The 18,512-nt window shown below is 41.2% G+C and overlaps 1 protein-coding gene across 4 annotated transcripts; it reads right to left on the reverse strand.

Moving 5' to 3' along the window:
- Positions 1 to 473: 473 nt before the first annotated feature.
- Positions 474 to 14,878, reverse strand: LOC135495489 (E3 ubiquitin-protein ligase RNF31-like). Of its 4 annotated transcripts, none has more exons than XM_064784191.1 (23): positions 14,592 to 14,878; positions 13,472 to 13,801; positions 13,074 to 13,226; positions 12,197 to 12,402; positions 11,214 to 11,358; positions 10,729 to 10,831; positions 10,079 to 10,264; positions 9,172 to 9,700; positions 8,465 to 8,675; positions 6,721 to 7,518; positions 6,327 to 6,497; positions 5,666 to 5,932; positions 5,170 to 5,385; positions 4,595 to 4,813; positions 4,146 to 4,328; positions 3,771 to 3,869; positions 3,383 to 3,478; positions 3,073 to 3,187; positions 2,605 to 2,723; positions 2,198 to 2,311; positions 1,871 to 2,061; positions 1,580 to 1,748; positions 474 to 1,382 (listed from the first exon to the last, which is right to left on the reverse strand). In XM_064784191.1, the coding sequence occupies exons 2-23, from the start codon at positions 13,730 to 13,732 to the stop codon at positions 1,323 to 1,325; spliced, it is 4,611 nt and encodes a 1,536-aa protein (XP_064640261.1). In that variant the 5' UTR covers positions 13,733 to 13,801; positions 14,592 to 14,878; the 3' UTR covers positions 474 to 1,322. The 4 variants fall into 4 exon arrangements, with proteins under 4 accessions (XP_064640261.1, XP_064640262.1, XP_064640260.1 ...); XM_064784192.1 differs by lacking the exon at positions 14,592 to 14,878 and adding an exon at positions 14,257 to 14,367 and having other exon boundaries at positions 8,600 to 8,675; XM_064784190.1 differs by lacking the exon at positions 14,592 to 14,878 and adding an exon at positions 14,257 to 14,367.
- Between the last annotated feature and the right edge of the window lie 3,634 nt (positions 14,879 to 18,512).

The following is an 18,512-nucleotide window of genomic DNA, read 5'->3' on the forward strand; positions in this document are numbered from 1 at the left end:
CAGTCTAAGCTGATGGAACTGTCAATTAGCCAGAGCTTGCGACCAACCATATGGTCAGTATACATGTAGGCTTACAATCTCCCTACTGCAGCTGATCTACAACCCTGATTGCAATATAGTGTTCTTGAAGGGTTGTGGCTTTATGGCTACCCTTCCCAATCTGGTGGAGAGCCGATTGTGACCCACTAACTGCTCTCGTCTCCCAAGCTGGCTGGGATGTGGCCTCTCCCATCAACCTGTACTGATCACAACACCATGGGTGATCTCTTTAATCTTCTTGATATATGGTCTCTCAGGGCTGAAGTGACCGCTCTCCCTAGCCGGTTGAGATGCGGTCTCCTACCATTCTAATTTTGCACTGTGAGAGCTCCCCCTAGCTGGATGAGATCCAGTCCCTCCACCCCAAAACGATCATGGCATCAGGGTTGAAGGATTAAATAAAAAAGGGGAAAAAATTGTTTACAACAAAGCAGTTATTTATTCACAAGATCAACCTAACACCACAGAGAGAATACATAGCACCAATGTTCTTATTCATACACGTACAGCATGCAAATAAACACAATGAAGGATTTTTATTTCTGTTGGCTGACAGAAATATATGTTTCCTGCATACAACCTTAAGCATCTTGGTTGTAGGGTGATGATGTGCGTTGTCCAATGTAAACCAGCATCTATATGCTAATAGTTATACATGTATATTGATTAATGCATTTGTGACGAGTGCACTGGTAGGATGTATGGGGTAGTTACTAAATACATGTATTCTCAATTGATTTGATTTGTTCTTCGTATCTTGACCCATCTGAGTGGCATAAAGCTACAGACAACTTCATAATCCAAAAGTTCTATTATGACAAGCAAAGTTCAAATACACTGGACTATATCAAACCAACCTGTTATCGACATTCATACAATGTATGATACAAGAAAATGAACATCCAGCATGACAGCTGAATACAATTTATCATACAGACTTCAAGTTTTGTCACATTTCTCAGACTGTTCAACACCGACATCATAATGAAAATTAGGATTACATGTGAGTGCAGACTCTAGAGTCAGTATAAGGAGGCAGAGTATAAATGATAATATCAGAGTTCAGATTATCTTTACAAAACAACACTAAAATGTAATAACTACGGTAAGCCTACTTTTTGCTGCATTCGCCACATGAAGTCCCAAAACATTTGATATGAAAGAACAAGCTCCACGCAGAATATCCTGTGATGTAATGGACAAGAACTCTGGTACGGAATCATAGTATCCTGTAGCCTAGAGTGTACACCGTAGTCTAGAGTGCTATGCCATAATCTAGAGTGCTATACCCGCAGCCCTCTTCTTGTGTTGTCAGTTGTCAGAGGCACGTTTGCTTTAATGTACTGAAAAGATCAAAACAGAAATGAGTGAATGTAAATAGCTCGGTAGAAATACCCATCAGAAATTTTACATGGACTTGGGAAAAATTCACATTTATGTGCACCTGATTTCTATGGTAACAATCCCTGGTGAGACAACCAATACCTACAGTTCAGAATCAATTCCTTAAAGACAACATTGCAGACAAATTTATACAAACCTCTTGCAGTCTTTTCTTGTATTGACCTCCACTCTCCTTCTTCTTCTTTCCTGGTACTGTTTTCTCCAGACGCTCCAACTGACACTTCAGGTCGCCCTCCTCCATGATTGCTACTGGGTCAATCCCATGACGGTTGATCAGCATTACAAGATATTCCTTGTAATGAACCCTGAAAAGAGAACAATGAGTAGATAAATTCCTCATTCATCAATATAGACAAGACAGGATCTGCACCTTCCGATAATTCTTCTGATTCTTGTCACAAAAACAGATCATTTTTCAATCACTTACTCGCACAACCCAGCCTCATGCCGTTTGGTTGAATTTCCACACCGCTCATCTTTAAGGCCATTTGGTGTTTCCTTCTGTTCCATGACACTACACTTCTTCTCCTCTTCTTCTTTCTCTTCCTCCTCCTCTTCCTCTTCTCCAGCTTCCTCATCCTCTGGAGTAACATCTGTCATGAACGAAATATCATTACTCTGGAAAAAAGAAGGTTAAAAAAGTCACCGAATTTTAGGCAACAGAATGTACCTGTAGAACATCTGCATCGCAGACAGTTACCTGTTCACCATGAACAGCTGGATGACCTTGTAGACATAAAAAATCATAGCGTACCTCCAGAAGTTTCTTCAATTTTTGGACATCGTTGTCCCTCAGGTAGTAAAGGCAGTTTCTCGGGTGGTGACAATGAAGGCCAGAGTTAGCGCATCGCCGTAAGAGGCCACACGACTGAAACACAACAAGAAACATAGATTATAGACACACATATCAGAAATCCTTCTTCCGGGCTCAAGACCTGCAGAAAATATTCTATCTTCTGCTAATATGATCTATATAACATAAAAATGATGGTACTATAATGTCTGGTTGCCATGAAAAGGTTCCAATAACCCCACATGGAGTGTCTTACAGAAGTGTTGCCGGCTCAAAGAATCCTAAAGAACGTGCTTATCAAGGTTGACATAGTTCTCGTTCCGTTCACTGAAATCTCGAAATACAAAGGATCAGAATATCAAACTTACATCACCCTTTTTGAAAACATTGTTGCATCCGCTGCAGAATTCCCATCCACACTGGATGCATATAAAATGCATACATCCTCCTCTTGCAAGGGCATATCTGTATTTGCAGTTGGGACAATCTGAAAATTATCATAAAGAATCATATGACCAGTTTCAGAAAAGGAGAGGAGGCCTTTTGATAATAGAGAAAAGTGTTCAGGGCAACCTGAGAGAAATCAAGCATCACAGACAGGTTTAATCAAGCCAGCTATTGATTTTCTTCAAAATCTATTTTTCTATCGCGATTTTAACAATATGGGATCAAATAAATGGCCAACATTATTCAATCAGAAATCATCAATCTAACAGCTTTATCATTGATTAAGCAATGCACCGAGTTATTAAATACTTAGAGAGGTATTGTTTTGATCATGATTTCACTGACAAGCACAAACTTCCCCTTTCACTGAGGCGGTTATAAGTTCATACCGATGCCATTTTCCTGGAGATGCCTTGCCAGGCCAGCAGTTTGTCGTTCCGGGTCATTGTCATACTTCCACTGGGTGAACTGTTCACAAGTCAGATCTTCATGCTGGGGTTCCCACTGGAAGAGAATAATACGGACATCAAGAGGTTGTAAGGCCAGAATCTGGGATTCATTAGATCATGCATGAGAAGACATGCATTCATCAAATCCTGACCACATATACTTTTTTATAATAAAATGACAAAAATTCAGTCAACTGAGAAGTCAAAAGGAGCAAGTCGGCAAACTTCTAGTAGATTTGAGATAAAATACCTTATCTTTACAGTTGAAGCAGGTGGCCTGATGACATTCTGGACATGTCATTTTCAGCTGTCCTTCTTCATTGTTGAAAATGATACCACACTCGCACTGAAATCATCACAAAAATCAATCAAAAATCATGAATTGAATTTAACATCACTGAAAACTGGGTGATGGTAGCCATCAAAGGCTGTAAGGCAAGTTAATCTAACTCATTTTTTTTACCTTCCTTTAAACTTGAAATTTGATCCATGGTGCAGCCCACATTCTATTTGGTAACATCATTTTTGATGCAATGCATTAGAGGGACATTGCAGTACATTTACATGGGATGTTGTTTTTTAATGCAAATAATATGGTTTCCAGCAGGACCGTGAATCAGTCAGATATTGTTACTTACATGAGCGCACCATCGAAAGTTCGGCTCCTGCATGAGATGTCGATCACGTAACTTTTTCTGGAAGAGCTGGTAGGTCGCATCATCAAGCAGATTCTTGAGCTAAAACATCACACAAATCACGACTTTATTTACATGTTATCAGCCTAGAGGGTGCTGTGGAATACATCAGAAGTACTGTAAACATAACATTTTCGTGCCTTTTTATACAAATAAAACTCTCTTCAAGAGTGCAACTGTGCTTTCCAAGTGTGTTGGCATGAAGCATGTGCCATCAGGTAACCCTAATTTTTCATTAAGTGTAGTTATCTTTCAATTTTTTCACTCGCGGACTGAAACCTGATAGAAAATCTAACATTTTTGAAAATGAATACTTACAATCAGATCCAGTATCTGGAAATGAGTGTCTGCTTTAGTGTCAGTGTTAGTGTTTTGTAAGTCTGGTTCACCACACACTGGACATGCCATGTGACGTGCTTCACGGTCACGCGCCGCGTACTGGAAGTTCTCCGTTAAACATCCTTCACAAATCTTACACTGGCAATGGATCAAGTTTCGGATCTGAAAAACAAGTGGAGGGAGTTACCACCGACACATCCTGAACTAGTTTGTGTCAAATACAAAACTGCACATCATTATGAACAGTAAATATTTTCCATCAATTGTACATGTTGTGTTTCACATAAAAAATTTTGAAAATTAAACAATTCATTAACTCCCCATCTCATATTACAATTTTTTGTTTCCCATTTCCAAACCCTTTCTGGATTCTCACAAATCTGGTCCAAAATCTCTCACTTGAGCAGAACTAATACATTTCGACTTACCTTATTCATGGGGAATTTACAGAAGCACATTGTGCAATCCTGCTGCAGATACGATTTACATCTTTCGAGATCGCCATTGGCATTACGGGCCGCATCGACAATATCTTCCAATGTAGACTCTGCGAGGTCAAGCGCACGATCCTGCAGTACATCCAAAATAACCTCTGCTGCTTCCCAGGTATTCAGCCTTCCCTGAACAAGAAGGGCACGGACCCGACGCTGGAATGATAAACACATGGTGTGGACAATAAAGATTAGGGCTGGAAGGTAAAGAAAAGAATGTTGTTTGAGCAAGAATGACCACATGGTCCTACCGTATGTCATTTAATTAGGATCGTGTTCCTACTACATGTACATCCTATCTAGGGGGTAGTGATTAGATGCTTTATGTTACGGAAACGGGATAAGCCTGATGAGTCATTGGTGGCTCAGGCAATATAGCCATGTAGATGTTAACTTTTAATTAAATATTCAGTCCTGTCCCTATAAACATTCATATCCCAACAACCTGAACAGGGACCTCATATTCTTACTGGTTCACTGTGCCATTTGTCACCATTTGTTATATATATTACCTCCTTGTCATTGTTATCATTTTGTATGAACTCCCGGAACTCCTCCTGTCTTATGGCTATCTCCGCCTCCTCCTCATTCCAGACTGCAGCCAGCGTCATCTCAATCACAGCCTCATTCAGCTTTGTTATCACTTCATATTCATTACCATTACATTCTCCTACAAGTTTGATGATATCTTCAACTGGAACGTCAGTGACTTCTTTCAGGCGATCAACCTGCAAATAAATCGAAATTAAACACATTTATTTTCAAGGAAGAGTCTCCATGGACATCAAGAAGAGAAAAACAGATCTAAAGAATCTATGCTATTGTCAATTATGAAGAAGTTACCACAGTAGAATTAATCCTTTCAATTCATCACTGGATTGACAAATAACCTTAATAGAGAGGTGTCCTGATTCCAAAGGTCAGATTGAATGGAAATGACCAATTTGAGACTAAAATCAGTGTCCTGCTCAAAGAGGTGTTCGCTTAAGGAAGTTCCATGGTACTTACCATTTCCTTCCTGGTCTTCTGACATTTCTCAATCGCTGTGTCGACATGTTTGCACTCCATCAAGGCCGACTCCATCTCTCTCATCGTCAGATTACTCAAAACGTTGGGGTTGTCACCGGCCCCGTGATGATTTGCCTGTGCTATCACGTTCTCCTTGAAAGTGTCCCAGTACTGCTGCAGCCATTCGAATGGAGTTAGCTGCCAATCATCGCTGTGGTTGGCTGCAATCTCAAACTGGTCTATGTCATACTCTCCACCTTCAAAGCTCTGGAAAGATTTGCAATCATGACAAAATGAACGTAACTACAAACGCACATAGGAGGTTGGGCACAACCACAAACGCTGCTTGCGCCCTCATGTGTATCATGGTCTACCATATACATGTACACCTCTCGCTCTATTGTGGCACATGAAATCGAGAAGTAGAAGGACCTGAGAGAGTAATTTTCACAACACCCCTTTCAAATTTACTTGACAAAGGTTCTGCCAAGTATAAATGTGGCCCATCACTGGTATATACAATCTAACGAAGCACCATGCAAATTCCCAGTGTAGTTCTCAACTGCAGCAGAAACCCACTGGTGTTGTGTCCACTGACAGCAACTCTCCGCACTCGCCAGGCCCTCTGCTACCTCTTGACTGATCACCTTTCTTCGCTTACCCTTAGGTTCTTGACCATTGCCAGGCCCTCTGCTTTCTGTTGAGTATGTAGCTTTTTCTCTTCTTCATGTTTAGCAAAAGTGCGTCCGAGGGTCTGACTAGCAAATTTATTCTTAAAATCCTTCTCTTCGAGCGTCAACTCTTTCATACTCGGTACTTCAAACGCTTTGGCCTGTGAACAGAAAAAAAATTAATTAGGGGTTATAGAAAAACAGTGATTTTATGTGAGAGGGTAAACTTTCTTGCAAAAACAGCTTCACTGCTACATCAAATCATACCATATTAGAGGCATCTAATTCCAAATTTTGCACAGGGCCACTTAATTTGAGTCAATCTATCATAAGGGTGCCACCGAGCGTACTAATCTCCTAGTCATTAGCACAGTCATCACTTACCAATGGTCTATTTCCAATTGCCATCACTTTCAATTTTTCTGAAGCTGCTTTCACATCCTGGTCACTATCCACAGATTTTGGGTTGATGTTTTCTTTTTCACACATCAAGCATTGAGAATTTCCAGGCTCATTGACATTGTGAAACGTACAGAACTGACACTCCCACTTCGACTGAGGCTTTTCTGGCACACGCTTCCTAAAATAATCAGGCTTTGGCACATTTTGGACCAAAACGGGCTGGAAAGAACCAAGGCTATCTAAGGGTATGATGCCAGGAGGTCTCAAAACATCTTGGAAAATGTTGTCATCTCGACTTTCCCCTGACTGCACGCCTTGGAAGTGGATTTGTGATGGCACTGGAGAGTTTACAACAGATTTTGGCCGCAATGGAGGAATATCCTTATCTGCCCAGGCTTGTTTTGGGAGAACATTCTGATACGTATTTTCAACAAGCTTCTTGTTGGTTACGCCACGAAGATTGCTTTCAATGACAATGTCAGATGAATATTTCCCCATGCCGAATTTTTCACGATATTCACACAAATCACAAAACACCTCAAGTTTTTCTTCAAGCTGGGTTTCCATTCTTTTGCATTCTGGATTTTCAGGGTCCTTTTTTGTAGTCTTGTAGATTTCAATGCCCTTGTTGAGGGCTTTTATTTCCGTTTCAAGTTTCTTAAGTTCCATATCCAGCATGACTTGCCGAATCGCAGGGTCATTCTTCAACAGACTTTCCAAAATTCTTGATGTGGGCTTCTCAGGTTTCCCATGGAGAGGTTTAGGAGGCACTGGGGGTGGCTGGAAAAAGATAGAGATTTAGGTGAATATTTTTAAACAACATCCATGCTATCAAACACTAAATCCATGGTTATACCAATGATAAATCCCAATTTATTCGATTGTTTTCAAATAATCTATATTTTATACAGACCTCCCAGTGATCAATAATGAAAGGAAACTGGGAATTTAGGACCGCAAGCCAAATGTTATTAAATACAACTCGTCGTGGATAAACAGGACTCCTTTGAGATCTCTAAATTAACAACATGGACATGGTTGGCAGAAGTCAGAACAAAATTTCCAGGCGTTGCTTCCTGTTATGCCTGCGCATTGATAAGGACCCAAGGTTTGGACCACCTTATGCATTCATAACTGGTTAGGCAACCAAAACTGCTGTGGTTAGAGCAAAATACTGAAGCAGTCAAAAAGCATTTCAATTCAAGTTATTCATTTTTGTTTCAGAATAGAAATTGATACCTCACTATCAGTATTGTCTCCCGATAACTGTGGGGTGGAGCTAAAACCTCAGGCTCCTCCTCAATTACAGTCAACATTTCAACTCCACCCTCGCAGTTTTGGTCATGCAACCCATACCTTCAGTTTGGTATCAATTCTTCAAATACAAGGTCGGTTAGCGTACTAGATTGCAGCAATAGCTTCATGTAAAGAGGCGACTCATATCTCTACTGTATTACTACTAGATTTGGTACAGTTTTGAAGCTAGGAGTTATGTGCACGATCAGCTAATCGTATCATAAACTGTCGTGCAGGAGAGGCCATAGGATATGGATAATACTACTGCATCAAAGCAACTTCAGGCACAGTTCTCAGCTTCAGACTGGGTTTCTTAAAAAGAGCTAATAGGCCACACAGTGGTTGAATAGGCAAGTCCTAGCTAAGAAACTCATTATGTGTCAGGGAAAAGGACAGTAGGCTCATGTCTACATAATATTCTGTTACTCACAACTTTCTTTTGAGAAAGCCCCCGCTTCTTTTGCATTTTATTTGGCCTCGGAGGGGGGACAGGTTTTTTATCAGACTGACATGAATGACTCACAATTCCGCTCTCCAATTTTTGGCAATTCTTGTTTGCACTTACAGGTTCATCAACTAACATTGATGCATACATTGACTCCTCTTGTATGCTTGACGGCCCCAATGATGGCGCAGAACCCCTGGAAATAAAGGAATGAAAAGTTATAATACTGAAGTGCTGGAAAGCTTCTTAGAATATTTTGATATTTCTCCACATCTGGGGTTCTGATGCAAAAAGCTCTCATCAGTGAAAGCAGAGAAACGTAAAGCAATTTACCCGTATGCCAGAGTACATGGAGATTTCAGTGGTGGCTTCATGCAGTTTACAGAAGCCATCCTCAGATGGTGAAAGATCAGTTAAATATTTGACAAAATATTTCAAACTTTCCAATGAGAATAAAACCTAAGTCATGGAGTCTTTCCCAGTTCATTCTACTGGGGCTCTCATGTAACGCAATTAGACAAGACAATTACACACACGTATAAGACATGTAAAACATGAGAAAGAATGGGTGCAATATTCAAAGCTTTCACAAATAAGGGCAAGAACCTTTTTCTGGAGCCACCATTTCACAGTAAGATTATAAGATATAACATGATCATTTGAATGTATTTTGTTGCTTTTCACCAACTTACACTTCTTTTTTTGGTATCACAACAACTGCCTTCTCCCCTGAAACTGTTTTTGGTGAATTCACGTGAGGGCCCGAAGTATCACTTGGAGAGATATGGAATTGTTGTATCAGCTGCGGCGTCCATAACTGGACATTCTCATAGTACTTTGCGCCAGCTTTGCTCTCAAGACCCCCATGTTGCGTGTCAACCCCTTCATGTGGGAATGCCGCCCTGGCAGACGTTGCCATCTCCTTTTGTTCGATTAAATCTTTGACAGATATTTGACTGGCAGACGGCTTCTTGTGATGTTCTAGCACTCGATGTGTTTGACCTTGGCTTTCAGATTCCTGCACCTGGCCACTACTTGACACCGAACCGCCAGTCTGCCTCGATGCCTGGATATCTCTCAAGCCATGATTTTGACGATTTGGGTGGTTATGCCACGACCTGTCACAGCCTTTACAGTGGGTTTTATTACAAGTTTGACAGTATTTGAATATGTCTGGTTTCTTGCCACACATCTGACATGATGAAACATGAATAGCCTTTCCTGAAAAGGAACAAGAGAACTGTATTAAGTTGACTTCAAAATGTATTTATGTTTTGATCAAGGAAGGAGAATACCGTCCCTGCAGGGCCATATTTAGTGTGAAGGGCAGGGGTAACTACTGCCCCGAGCCATCAGCAATAAATGCATTCTTCGTTCCCCAAGAAAACCTATTGCCTCCCCATCTAGAAAGTTAAGCCCTGCACCAGTAAATACATCAAACAAATGCTATTGATACATTATGCATACAGTGCCATTTTTCATGAAACAGAGTATATGTACATATGACCCACTCCAGTGTAGTCTGAAGTAAAAAAAATCTAAACAGCAAACAGTCATCACCTTTAACATAGAGATGAGAAATAGGAATTGTTTCTGTACCGTGTTGCCCTTTATCAGATGGGGCCTGGGGCATTTGGGGGCTCTCATGCCAGTATTTACAACACTGTTGACAATAAGGCAAGTTATCGCAAAGCCAACAGTTACAGAGAACGGAGGTTGGGAAAGTCTCACAAACTCGACAAAGTTCTTGCGACTGGGCGATCCTCTGTCCTGTGAGACGAGGTGCTGGAAAGTTTAAGAGTGGGAAATGATTACAAAAGGGCACTATGCTGAGAATATGTTAAAATGGAACTTGAGCAATTTGGAAGTAAATGGGGTAAGAAGTCAGATTGGAAGATTCTAGGGCATTTCCTATAAGAAAAAGTGGCACCGTTATTCTGTAATCTAAATGCTTTTAGTCATTGCTGAGTCAATTTCAGAAATCAGTGATTTTCTTCAAAAATCTCCATGACTTATTTTCATTTTAGAATATGACATAAAGCAAATGTTTTTATGGTTTTACCAAGCCGAAAATTACCAATAAATGAGCACCAAAATATTGACGAGATATTTTCACAATTTTTGAAGAGCATTTGAATAACTAGACAGCCGTGACACGTAAATGCAAAAATTGTCAAGACTACATAGGCAAAGGTTTGCCTGTGTATTCAGTTGAAGCAAGATATAATAGAAAACTGGAAATCACAAACCTGGTTGACTTGTGGTTGGAACTATACGAAGGACCTCAGCTGCCACTGGTAAAGGAGGCTGTCTTGGTGGAGATGTCTTCTTGAGCAGATGTTGGCCAACTCCCTGGAGTCAAGTATTGGAAGTAAGAATTGATTGTGTGAATGTTTATTCAGTACAGATTTTTGCAAAGATTTTGTTCAATGCCACATTTTCACACTAGTGTCTTGATTTTTCAATCGATATATGGATGACGCGATTGAATCCCACATGCTGTGTTAATTGTGATAGAACGTATCCACAACTGAAAGGCATCTGTACTGAACTAAAATCAAGACTTCTGGGTAGAGTCAAAATTCCGCCCCAAACCTTTGACCAAAGGGCAACAGGTTTGCGCCTACATTTCAGTTCAAACTTTAGTCTCAGGTCAGAATTTAGTAGAGAGACCCACCAGTGTTGTGCAGTGTTTAATCTCCAATGAATGATTACCATAATATTCTATACTCACAGGAGCCATCCCAACCAGTGGCACTCCCCCTGGAGGGAGTTGTCTAACACTCATAGGTTGATCATTGAATATTACATCACTCACTGTCGAAGTAGGCCTAGTTGGCATCGCTTGTTGAGATGTGTTCGCCAAACCTTGTGGAACCCTTTAAAAGATAGTTTAAAAACGATATCGGCATATGTTTTGACCCAACACTGAAATATCATTCTTTAGTATGCAAAGCCCAGAGCAGAATTTTTCAACAGTCACTGTATAAAATGTCTCAATGATCATCTCAACGAACTCAAAAGTTCATACTTGTTAGAATATGTCAATTCCGTCTGTCATGTTTTACACTTTGAAAAAGAGGCGATAGGAAAGCATTGAGTAACTTTTGGCTTAAACGAACATTTCGGCAAATGCTCCGTCGAAGATCTGAAAATGTTCAGCTGTTTTAACCCTGGCCCAAACTGCAAGTTAAATCTTATGAGAATTTAGTCTACTAATTTTTCTCAGGTAAAATAGTGTTGTTGCCTTACCAGTAATTGACAATATTCTACATTGTATGATTGAAACTGTGAATGAAAATCTTATCAGACAGTAACACCAATGCATACAGTTAAGCGGTTCATAATGAAGGCGAAAGCATTTAATCATAAATTCTAAACAGAACAATCGAATTCCCCAAATGATATAAATAGATGAAACCAGGAAAATTTTGAGGCCTTAACTGATTGACAAGGCTGAATAAATGAGGTCATCCCACCATTGCTCAATAGATTAACACAATGAGTCAGAAGGACAAACGAAACTAAAAGAAGAATATATGTCACAGAGACATGTTCTCCTTGTGCACAAGCGATATTTGTATATTCAATCTACACAAAACACATTTTTTTATGCAAGTCTGATTTGACTTTGCAAAGAAAACTTGATCATTTTGGTTAAAGACATACAGTTAAAACGATATACATGTAAGCCAATAACACGTTAGTGATACAAACCTTGCCGTCATCGATATGTGTGCCTCAATATAGCATGGGAAAGGATGCTGGCCTTTTGCATATGTGTCCAATTCATACTTTCCGATCAGCAGGTCTGCACTCAGCTCCACCACTGTATCCCGATGTGGTTCTGTATGGTCTGGGAAGGCCAGTCCACCATTGACTTCTTGAGTGTATCCCAACTGGCAGAGAATGTGTCGTCCTCCCTGAAATTATCAACAGGGTAGAATTAGAAAATAGTACAGTCATAACTTACTACGTCACATGATGAGTCTCTTCTAAATTAAGATTAAGTTGCTCTCAAATAATTAGGACAAACTTCCCTACTGTAATTTTGTCATGCCCTCTTTTATAAGAGAAACTTCCACTGCCTTTTCATTGTTTTTGACATTGTTTAGGACAAGAAGATAACCTTTCAAAAGCTAGTTAGTTAAGTAAAAGTCTGATGAGCTATGGCCCACGAATGGCCTATCAGGCTGGGGCTCATCCGGTAGCATTAAGCAACTAGGAGTATCACTTCCCCTGACAGGATGCTGATCTTTTGCAGGTTAACTTACAAGGCAAGCCTGGAACCCATTTTTACGCCTGGGTTTTTGGAAAAATGTAGTGTTAGGTGTCTAGCTCAAGAAAATGGTAATGAAACAGCTGAGATCCTCATAAGAGTTAAACCTATGACATCCTGATTACGAGTCTGGTGCTCCTACCACTATGCCATAAGTGTCCCTAGCATATTGAAAAGTGAGGTTGCAATAGATTAGAAAATGTTCGCACAATTCTAGGAACCATTTGTGTGGCATCCAGTGAACCGACCGCAACTGAATCATGCTGTTATGAACAACTCATAACACCAGCTACTACTCCAGCTGTTCCAACTTACCACAAGACTGTCCACCTTCTCGTGAAATACACTGTTTGAGAATTTGACAACTTTCCAGAACTGAGGTCTTTCTGTGACATCCTTGAGCAAGTTCCTCCCATAGCGGTAAAGGATATTGAAAGCACTTGAGAGCTTACCCAGGCTTTCTCTCTCCTGAAAGATGTTTCGTTTAATTGAGAATTTTGTGGACTCGTGAGTAGTTACATTATACACTACATTTTTCTGCAAAATTATGTAGATATGTAGATGGGAGTGCCTTTTATCTTTATATAAACAACTTATGGGACGAAGTATTTTGGAGAGTCAAATGACGCCCATCTTGTAATCAATCTGGTAAGCAAGTGAGTTCACTACAACACATTTAGATGTATTCAATACTTTGTCTGGCTTATACCTACCGTGCCATTCTTTGAAAGTAAGTCATTGATCAACAACGAATGACACTTGTTCTGCAGTGGCACGTCAACAAGAAGAAGGATACGAAGTGTCTCATCACAGTTTGGTTTTGATTCTTTAGATTCGATCAGCTGCATCAATTGTGTGCGCAAATAGATGATATGGTTCTTCATCGAAGTGCTTTCCTCTTCAGACGTATCCGGCACACTAACGTAAAGCGAGTTGTCATCTTGTAGGTCATTGTACCTCTCAAACTCCATCATGCTAGAGTCAATCTTTCTCACCGACAATAACTTGTGCTTTCCTCCTTCAACCTGTTATCATTCACTCACCTGAAAGATAATTTTACTGACTGAAAGAGTAATTATACAGATCAGTGTTCTCAGCTGCCCATTTCGGTCAGGTACTGAGGTAGGCCATAAGTCATTCCATGATTCACGAATCATAAGCCAAAACAATACAGCGGGCCGGACCGCTCCGGTGCAGTGGCATGCGCGGTGAAGCCAACGACCCAACGTTAACGCCACAACCGATTTCCTCGGCGCTCAGGGTGGAAATCCACAGACGAGATGTCTTTCTTTTCTCTATTTTTCTCAATGAATGCTGTGCTAATACATCACGGTACGGTACCCAGTGCCGTGGCAGTATCGATCGAGTGATTCACCGAATCATGAATTTTTTTGGTCTACTTCTGACTCTCCGACTACTGCCTGTGCCCTTCTAAGCAGATTTCTTGAATATTGACGGGAGAGGGTAACATATACTTCACAAAAATCTTATTTCGTACCTTAGAACACACGTTTTCGTGGTAGTTCGTTGTAAACATCTCTGAACTCGATCTTCTGTGGAAATCAAAATGTGGGGTTTCCCCATACCGCGATTTGGACAATCCTCATGTTCTTGATTGATCATGTTGAGCGATGTAAACGAGGTTTCCACCTCATTATCATAATATATGTGAACGGCAAACTGGTAAACTACCATCCTGAGATACAGGTTTTTGACACTCCTACCTCGTATACAAAATATCGAGAGGCGGAGTATTGAAAATCACTGGTTATGTCAGGATGGTAAACTACGTGAAGTTATTACATTGCACAGCGAACCTATCTTTGCGCTCACCTCTCTAAATCAGTGGGGGCTATCAGGTAGGAGATGGTGGCCTCCAGCTAATTACTTGACAGTTAGGAACTTCGATCGTCTGCTAGTTTGACATCCAAGGCAGACCATTGCGTCATCCTAATTTGGTGTCCTGCTTTGGAGAATGATCTCCTTATGGTGAAGCGAGGCCGGTCCATGCACTGCGTCCGGAGTGTAGTTTGACTGACAGTGACACCTATCGATGACTTCAAGCAACTTAATATGACCTACTTAGCTACTGCCTCCCATATGGACACTGCATTTGGTCCCCAACTCGCAACTGGTCGTTTATTGCATTTGAGGACTCCCAAGTTACTAAATCCTGAGGAAATCAGGGGTTAGCCTAATGTTCGCAGGGCCGGAGAAGCGAACATTAACCCCTGATTTCCTCAGGATGAAGTTACTAGCCTATAGTATGTACCAAGATAGCAAATTTTATGGGCCCAATAATGGCTAATATATGGGCAAGTTTGGGTCGCCATATGGGTACCCATGTGGGCAATTAATGTGGGTCCCAGGTGGGCAAATGTGGGCCCCGTGTTTTCGGATGGGGACCATGTGGGCGAGGTGGGTATATGTAGGTTTTACATGGATTTCCTTTTGGGATCATTGAATGGCATTTTCTTATAAAAGAATTTTCATATGATAAGTGTTAACGGTTGTACATTGGCATTTAGAGTTGTCAGTTGGTTCAGGGGCGCTATCACCTAGCTTATAGCGAGCAATTTGTACACTAAGATACGTATAATTGGCATTTTAAAGTCATATTTCGTGTTATAATAAATACGTTGTAAACATAATGCTCAAAAGTGATTCATGAAAAGGGCAGTAGGGCAATATTAAGCAAACAATAATGGAAAAAAGTGTTACTCCATTAACTGAATATTGTTTTTAGACACTATTACATGTATTAGCTAACTTGATCGTCTACCACGAGAACAATGCATGGGAAAATAACAAGACATGAGTAAGTCGCGATGTTTAACTTTGGTCGCCGACAGTCTAGTGGCGCGGCCTACGAATACGATCGAGAGGGCGGCGTTGGGGAACCGCCGACGGGGCTCGAATTCATTGGTTGTCCCCGGAACCTCTGAAGAACTGTAAATCTCGTGGCATATTGGATGCGCATCCGATGACGGTAAAACTCGTGACACCCGTCTCCGGCGGGCGACGTTGACGGTAAGGGAACTGTAAATCACGTGGTATCCAATGAGGTAATATACATATGTTGTATATGTATATATTTTAGTTTTATACTAATATGTAAAGTGCTAGCTCTATATAGTGAACTCACACAGCTGTTTGACCCCAAACCCCCGTCCTTCTGACATGTTTTAGCCAGTGCATTGGTCTCCTGAGGAAATCAGGGGTTAATGTTCGCTTCTCCGGCCCTCCACACAACCAACCCCCCCCCCTCGTCCTTCTCTGGTACAAATATAAATTACTGTATAGTTCCGCGCCGGTGATCCACCAGTTAAATTAGTTTAGTTATGGTCCGTCAGATGGCATCTCGAAAAACCAGCCTGAGAGGGGAGGAGCTCGGGGTCACCGAGTGACGCATCCGGGGTGACGCATCCTCGTCGAAATCATCTTGACTCTCAAGCCGTTTGATCCACCCTTGCGAAAAATATCTCAGATTCACCATGGTAAAATCGGTCGTTTACCATGCTCACCATGGTGAATGCAGAGTTCCATGGTGAGTTCAGAGTTTACATGCTCACCATGGTGAATGTAAAATTTACCATGCTCATCATGGTAAAATATTTTACCGTCTCAATTCACCATAGTGAAGTGCTGTCACTTTACCATGGTAACTGTGGATTTACCATGGTGAAATTGAGACACGGCATTTTTCCTAAGGGCACTCAGCCGACCCGGACTCCGTTACACCAATGAGGGAGGTAACGGACCGATTGACTCTTGATGGTTCAGAATGCGTCGAAATGAGCTCACTCTTATATACTCCTTATGACCAGGACGATGCCGGTCAATGCGTCAGGCGTATATCATTGTGGTGAAAGGATCCAACCCGTGACTATACACACACAAATATAGGCCTAGTCTAAAAAAAGCGTGATCTCGGGATGAGGACATTAGGGACCCAGATTAGGAATCCATATGAAACATCACTGCGTTTCACTACCCCCGCCAATTCCATTTTGTCAATGCGTTATGTAAGAACTCGTGCCATTAAAGGGGGGATAGTCTCCGCTGCGCGTTGTCTGGAAAACATTGTTGGATTGCGACACAATAATTGATGTATATTGGCGTTCCCTTTAAACCACTCACTCCACAGGCACGTGCTCATGCATCCAGGCGGCACATGAAGATCATAGTCAATTTCATTCTGGGGTATGCGTTATTTTCTTTGACCCCACTCACGAGGCATGATCAAAACATGATACAGTTGTCCCGATCATTATTTTCCGATCCGAGCAAATCATTTTCACTTTATTGCACTATAGACTCTCAGTTCCAGACAAACAATTGTATACCGTAAATTTATGACCGCATCAGCAATTTCGTCTGCCCTTGGTGAATGATTGATTATTTTGTTATCATTCCGAGACAACCTGGCCAAGAGAATCAACAAGTCTACGGTAATATGAAGGACATCTGTTCGACAATTGTACACTTATAAATAACGGACAGCCGCATCTGGGCACTATAAATAGTATGTTCGTAAATATTTTTGTTCGTCGTGCTCTAGTTCTCTGTATAGCACACTTTATTTTCGGATAATCGCATCCGCGGGAACAAAGTGTTAAGCAGCGGTGTTGTGCCATGCCGATGGATCTACCGTCGTTATTGTGCGTTATCCATCCTGCAGTGACGTTCTCCGCAATCTAGAATCAGTTGCCTAACGCAAGCATACTGAACTTCCAGCCGTTTGCCCCCGTAGCCCGACTCGCGTTGTCTGGAAGCCGAACAATGTCAATGATGAACCTGGGGTAGGCCTATGTTCCTACAACTTGATAGGGATTGATTTTTATCAGCAGGTATGGTTTAGCATCATGATTTGATACTGCATATAATGCATGAATGCGGACCCATCTCATCTCTGGACCAAAGAACTAAGTTTCCAAATATTTCCAAACGCGAAGAAAATGTTTGAGGTGATATATAGGCTTAGCCTACTAATATTATATACCTGGTGAGGCCTAGATTCGGTATCTCAATGTGCACGAATTGACGAATAAAAAAAGCACCATACACTTAAGGCCTGAGCTTTTATCAAACGCGTTGACTTATATTGAATGCCAGATATCATTGTAAAGACATCAACGAAAAGGACGGGTCATATCATTCAAGCGTGCCCGCCGGAATGTAAGGTAAAGTGGTATAGCCACGGTATAGCCCCTTCAGTGTAGGAAATGCACTGCACAAAAAGGCTCTATACATGTACCACCTTACAGTCTTCAAAGTAAAATCGATTGGCAGCAATCACGATTTTTCGTGTTTGCCCCGACTGCAATGAGAAAAAGCATATTGTTTTCGCTTGAGCGTGCTATTTGGACTTGAATATATCGAAAAAATACTCCCGTGATCAATCCGAATAGTGAGAATTTATATTAACTCACACAACGTAGTGAGTGTAATGGTTACGTATGTGTATAAAGTGTAAACAAAATTCATGTATCCATCATGTCCATCGAATCTGAAAAATTTGTGCAGACCCATGACAGTTCCGGTTCCGGTACAGTTTGTTGCATTCCATACGGGCCGCGCTTGCCGATCCTGCTTTCACGACGCACCGCAACCACAGTCACCATGATTCCCGTTGTTGACGCAATTATTTCATGACGTCATGAGCCATTGACCAATCACGCAAGTAGATTTATTCACACCGGCGCCACTGTCTTGAAGTGTATCTAAAAATCGTCTGCTAGAACATACAGGACA

The sequence above is a fragment of the Lineus longissimus genome, chromosome 11 (assembly GCF_910592395.1).
Source record: "Lineus longissimus chromosome 11, tnLinLong1.2, whole genome shotgun sequence".
Classification (NCBI taxonomy): domain Eukaryota; kingdom Metazoa; phylum Nemertea; class Pilidiophora; order Heteronemertea; family Lineidae; genus Lineus; species Lineus longissimus.

What these genes read in the sequence shown, in the direction of transcription:
- LOC135495489 (XM_064784191.1), bottom strand. Translation starts at nt 13,732, where the DNA reads ATGATGGAGTTTGAGAGGTACAATGACCTACAAGATGACAACTCGCTT. An exon ending in ACTTTCGATGGTGCGCTCAT is followed by an intron (nt 3,479 to 3,770) that starts GTAAGTAACAAT and finishes TGATGATTTCAG; the next exon opens with TGCGAGTGTGGTATCATTTT. An exon ending in AATTGAAGAAACTTCTGGAG is followed by an intron (nt 2,062 to 2,197) that starts GTACGCTATGAT and finishes TCTTTTTTCCAG; the next exon opens with AGTAATGATATTTCGTTCAT.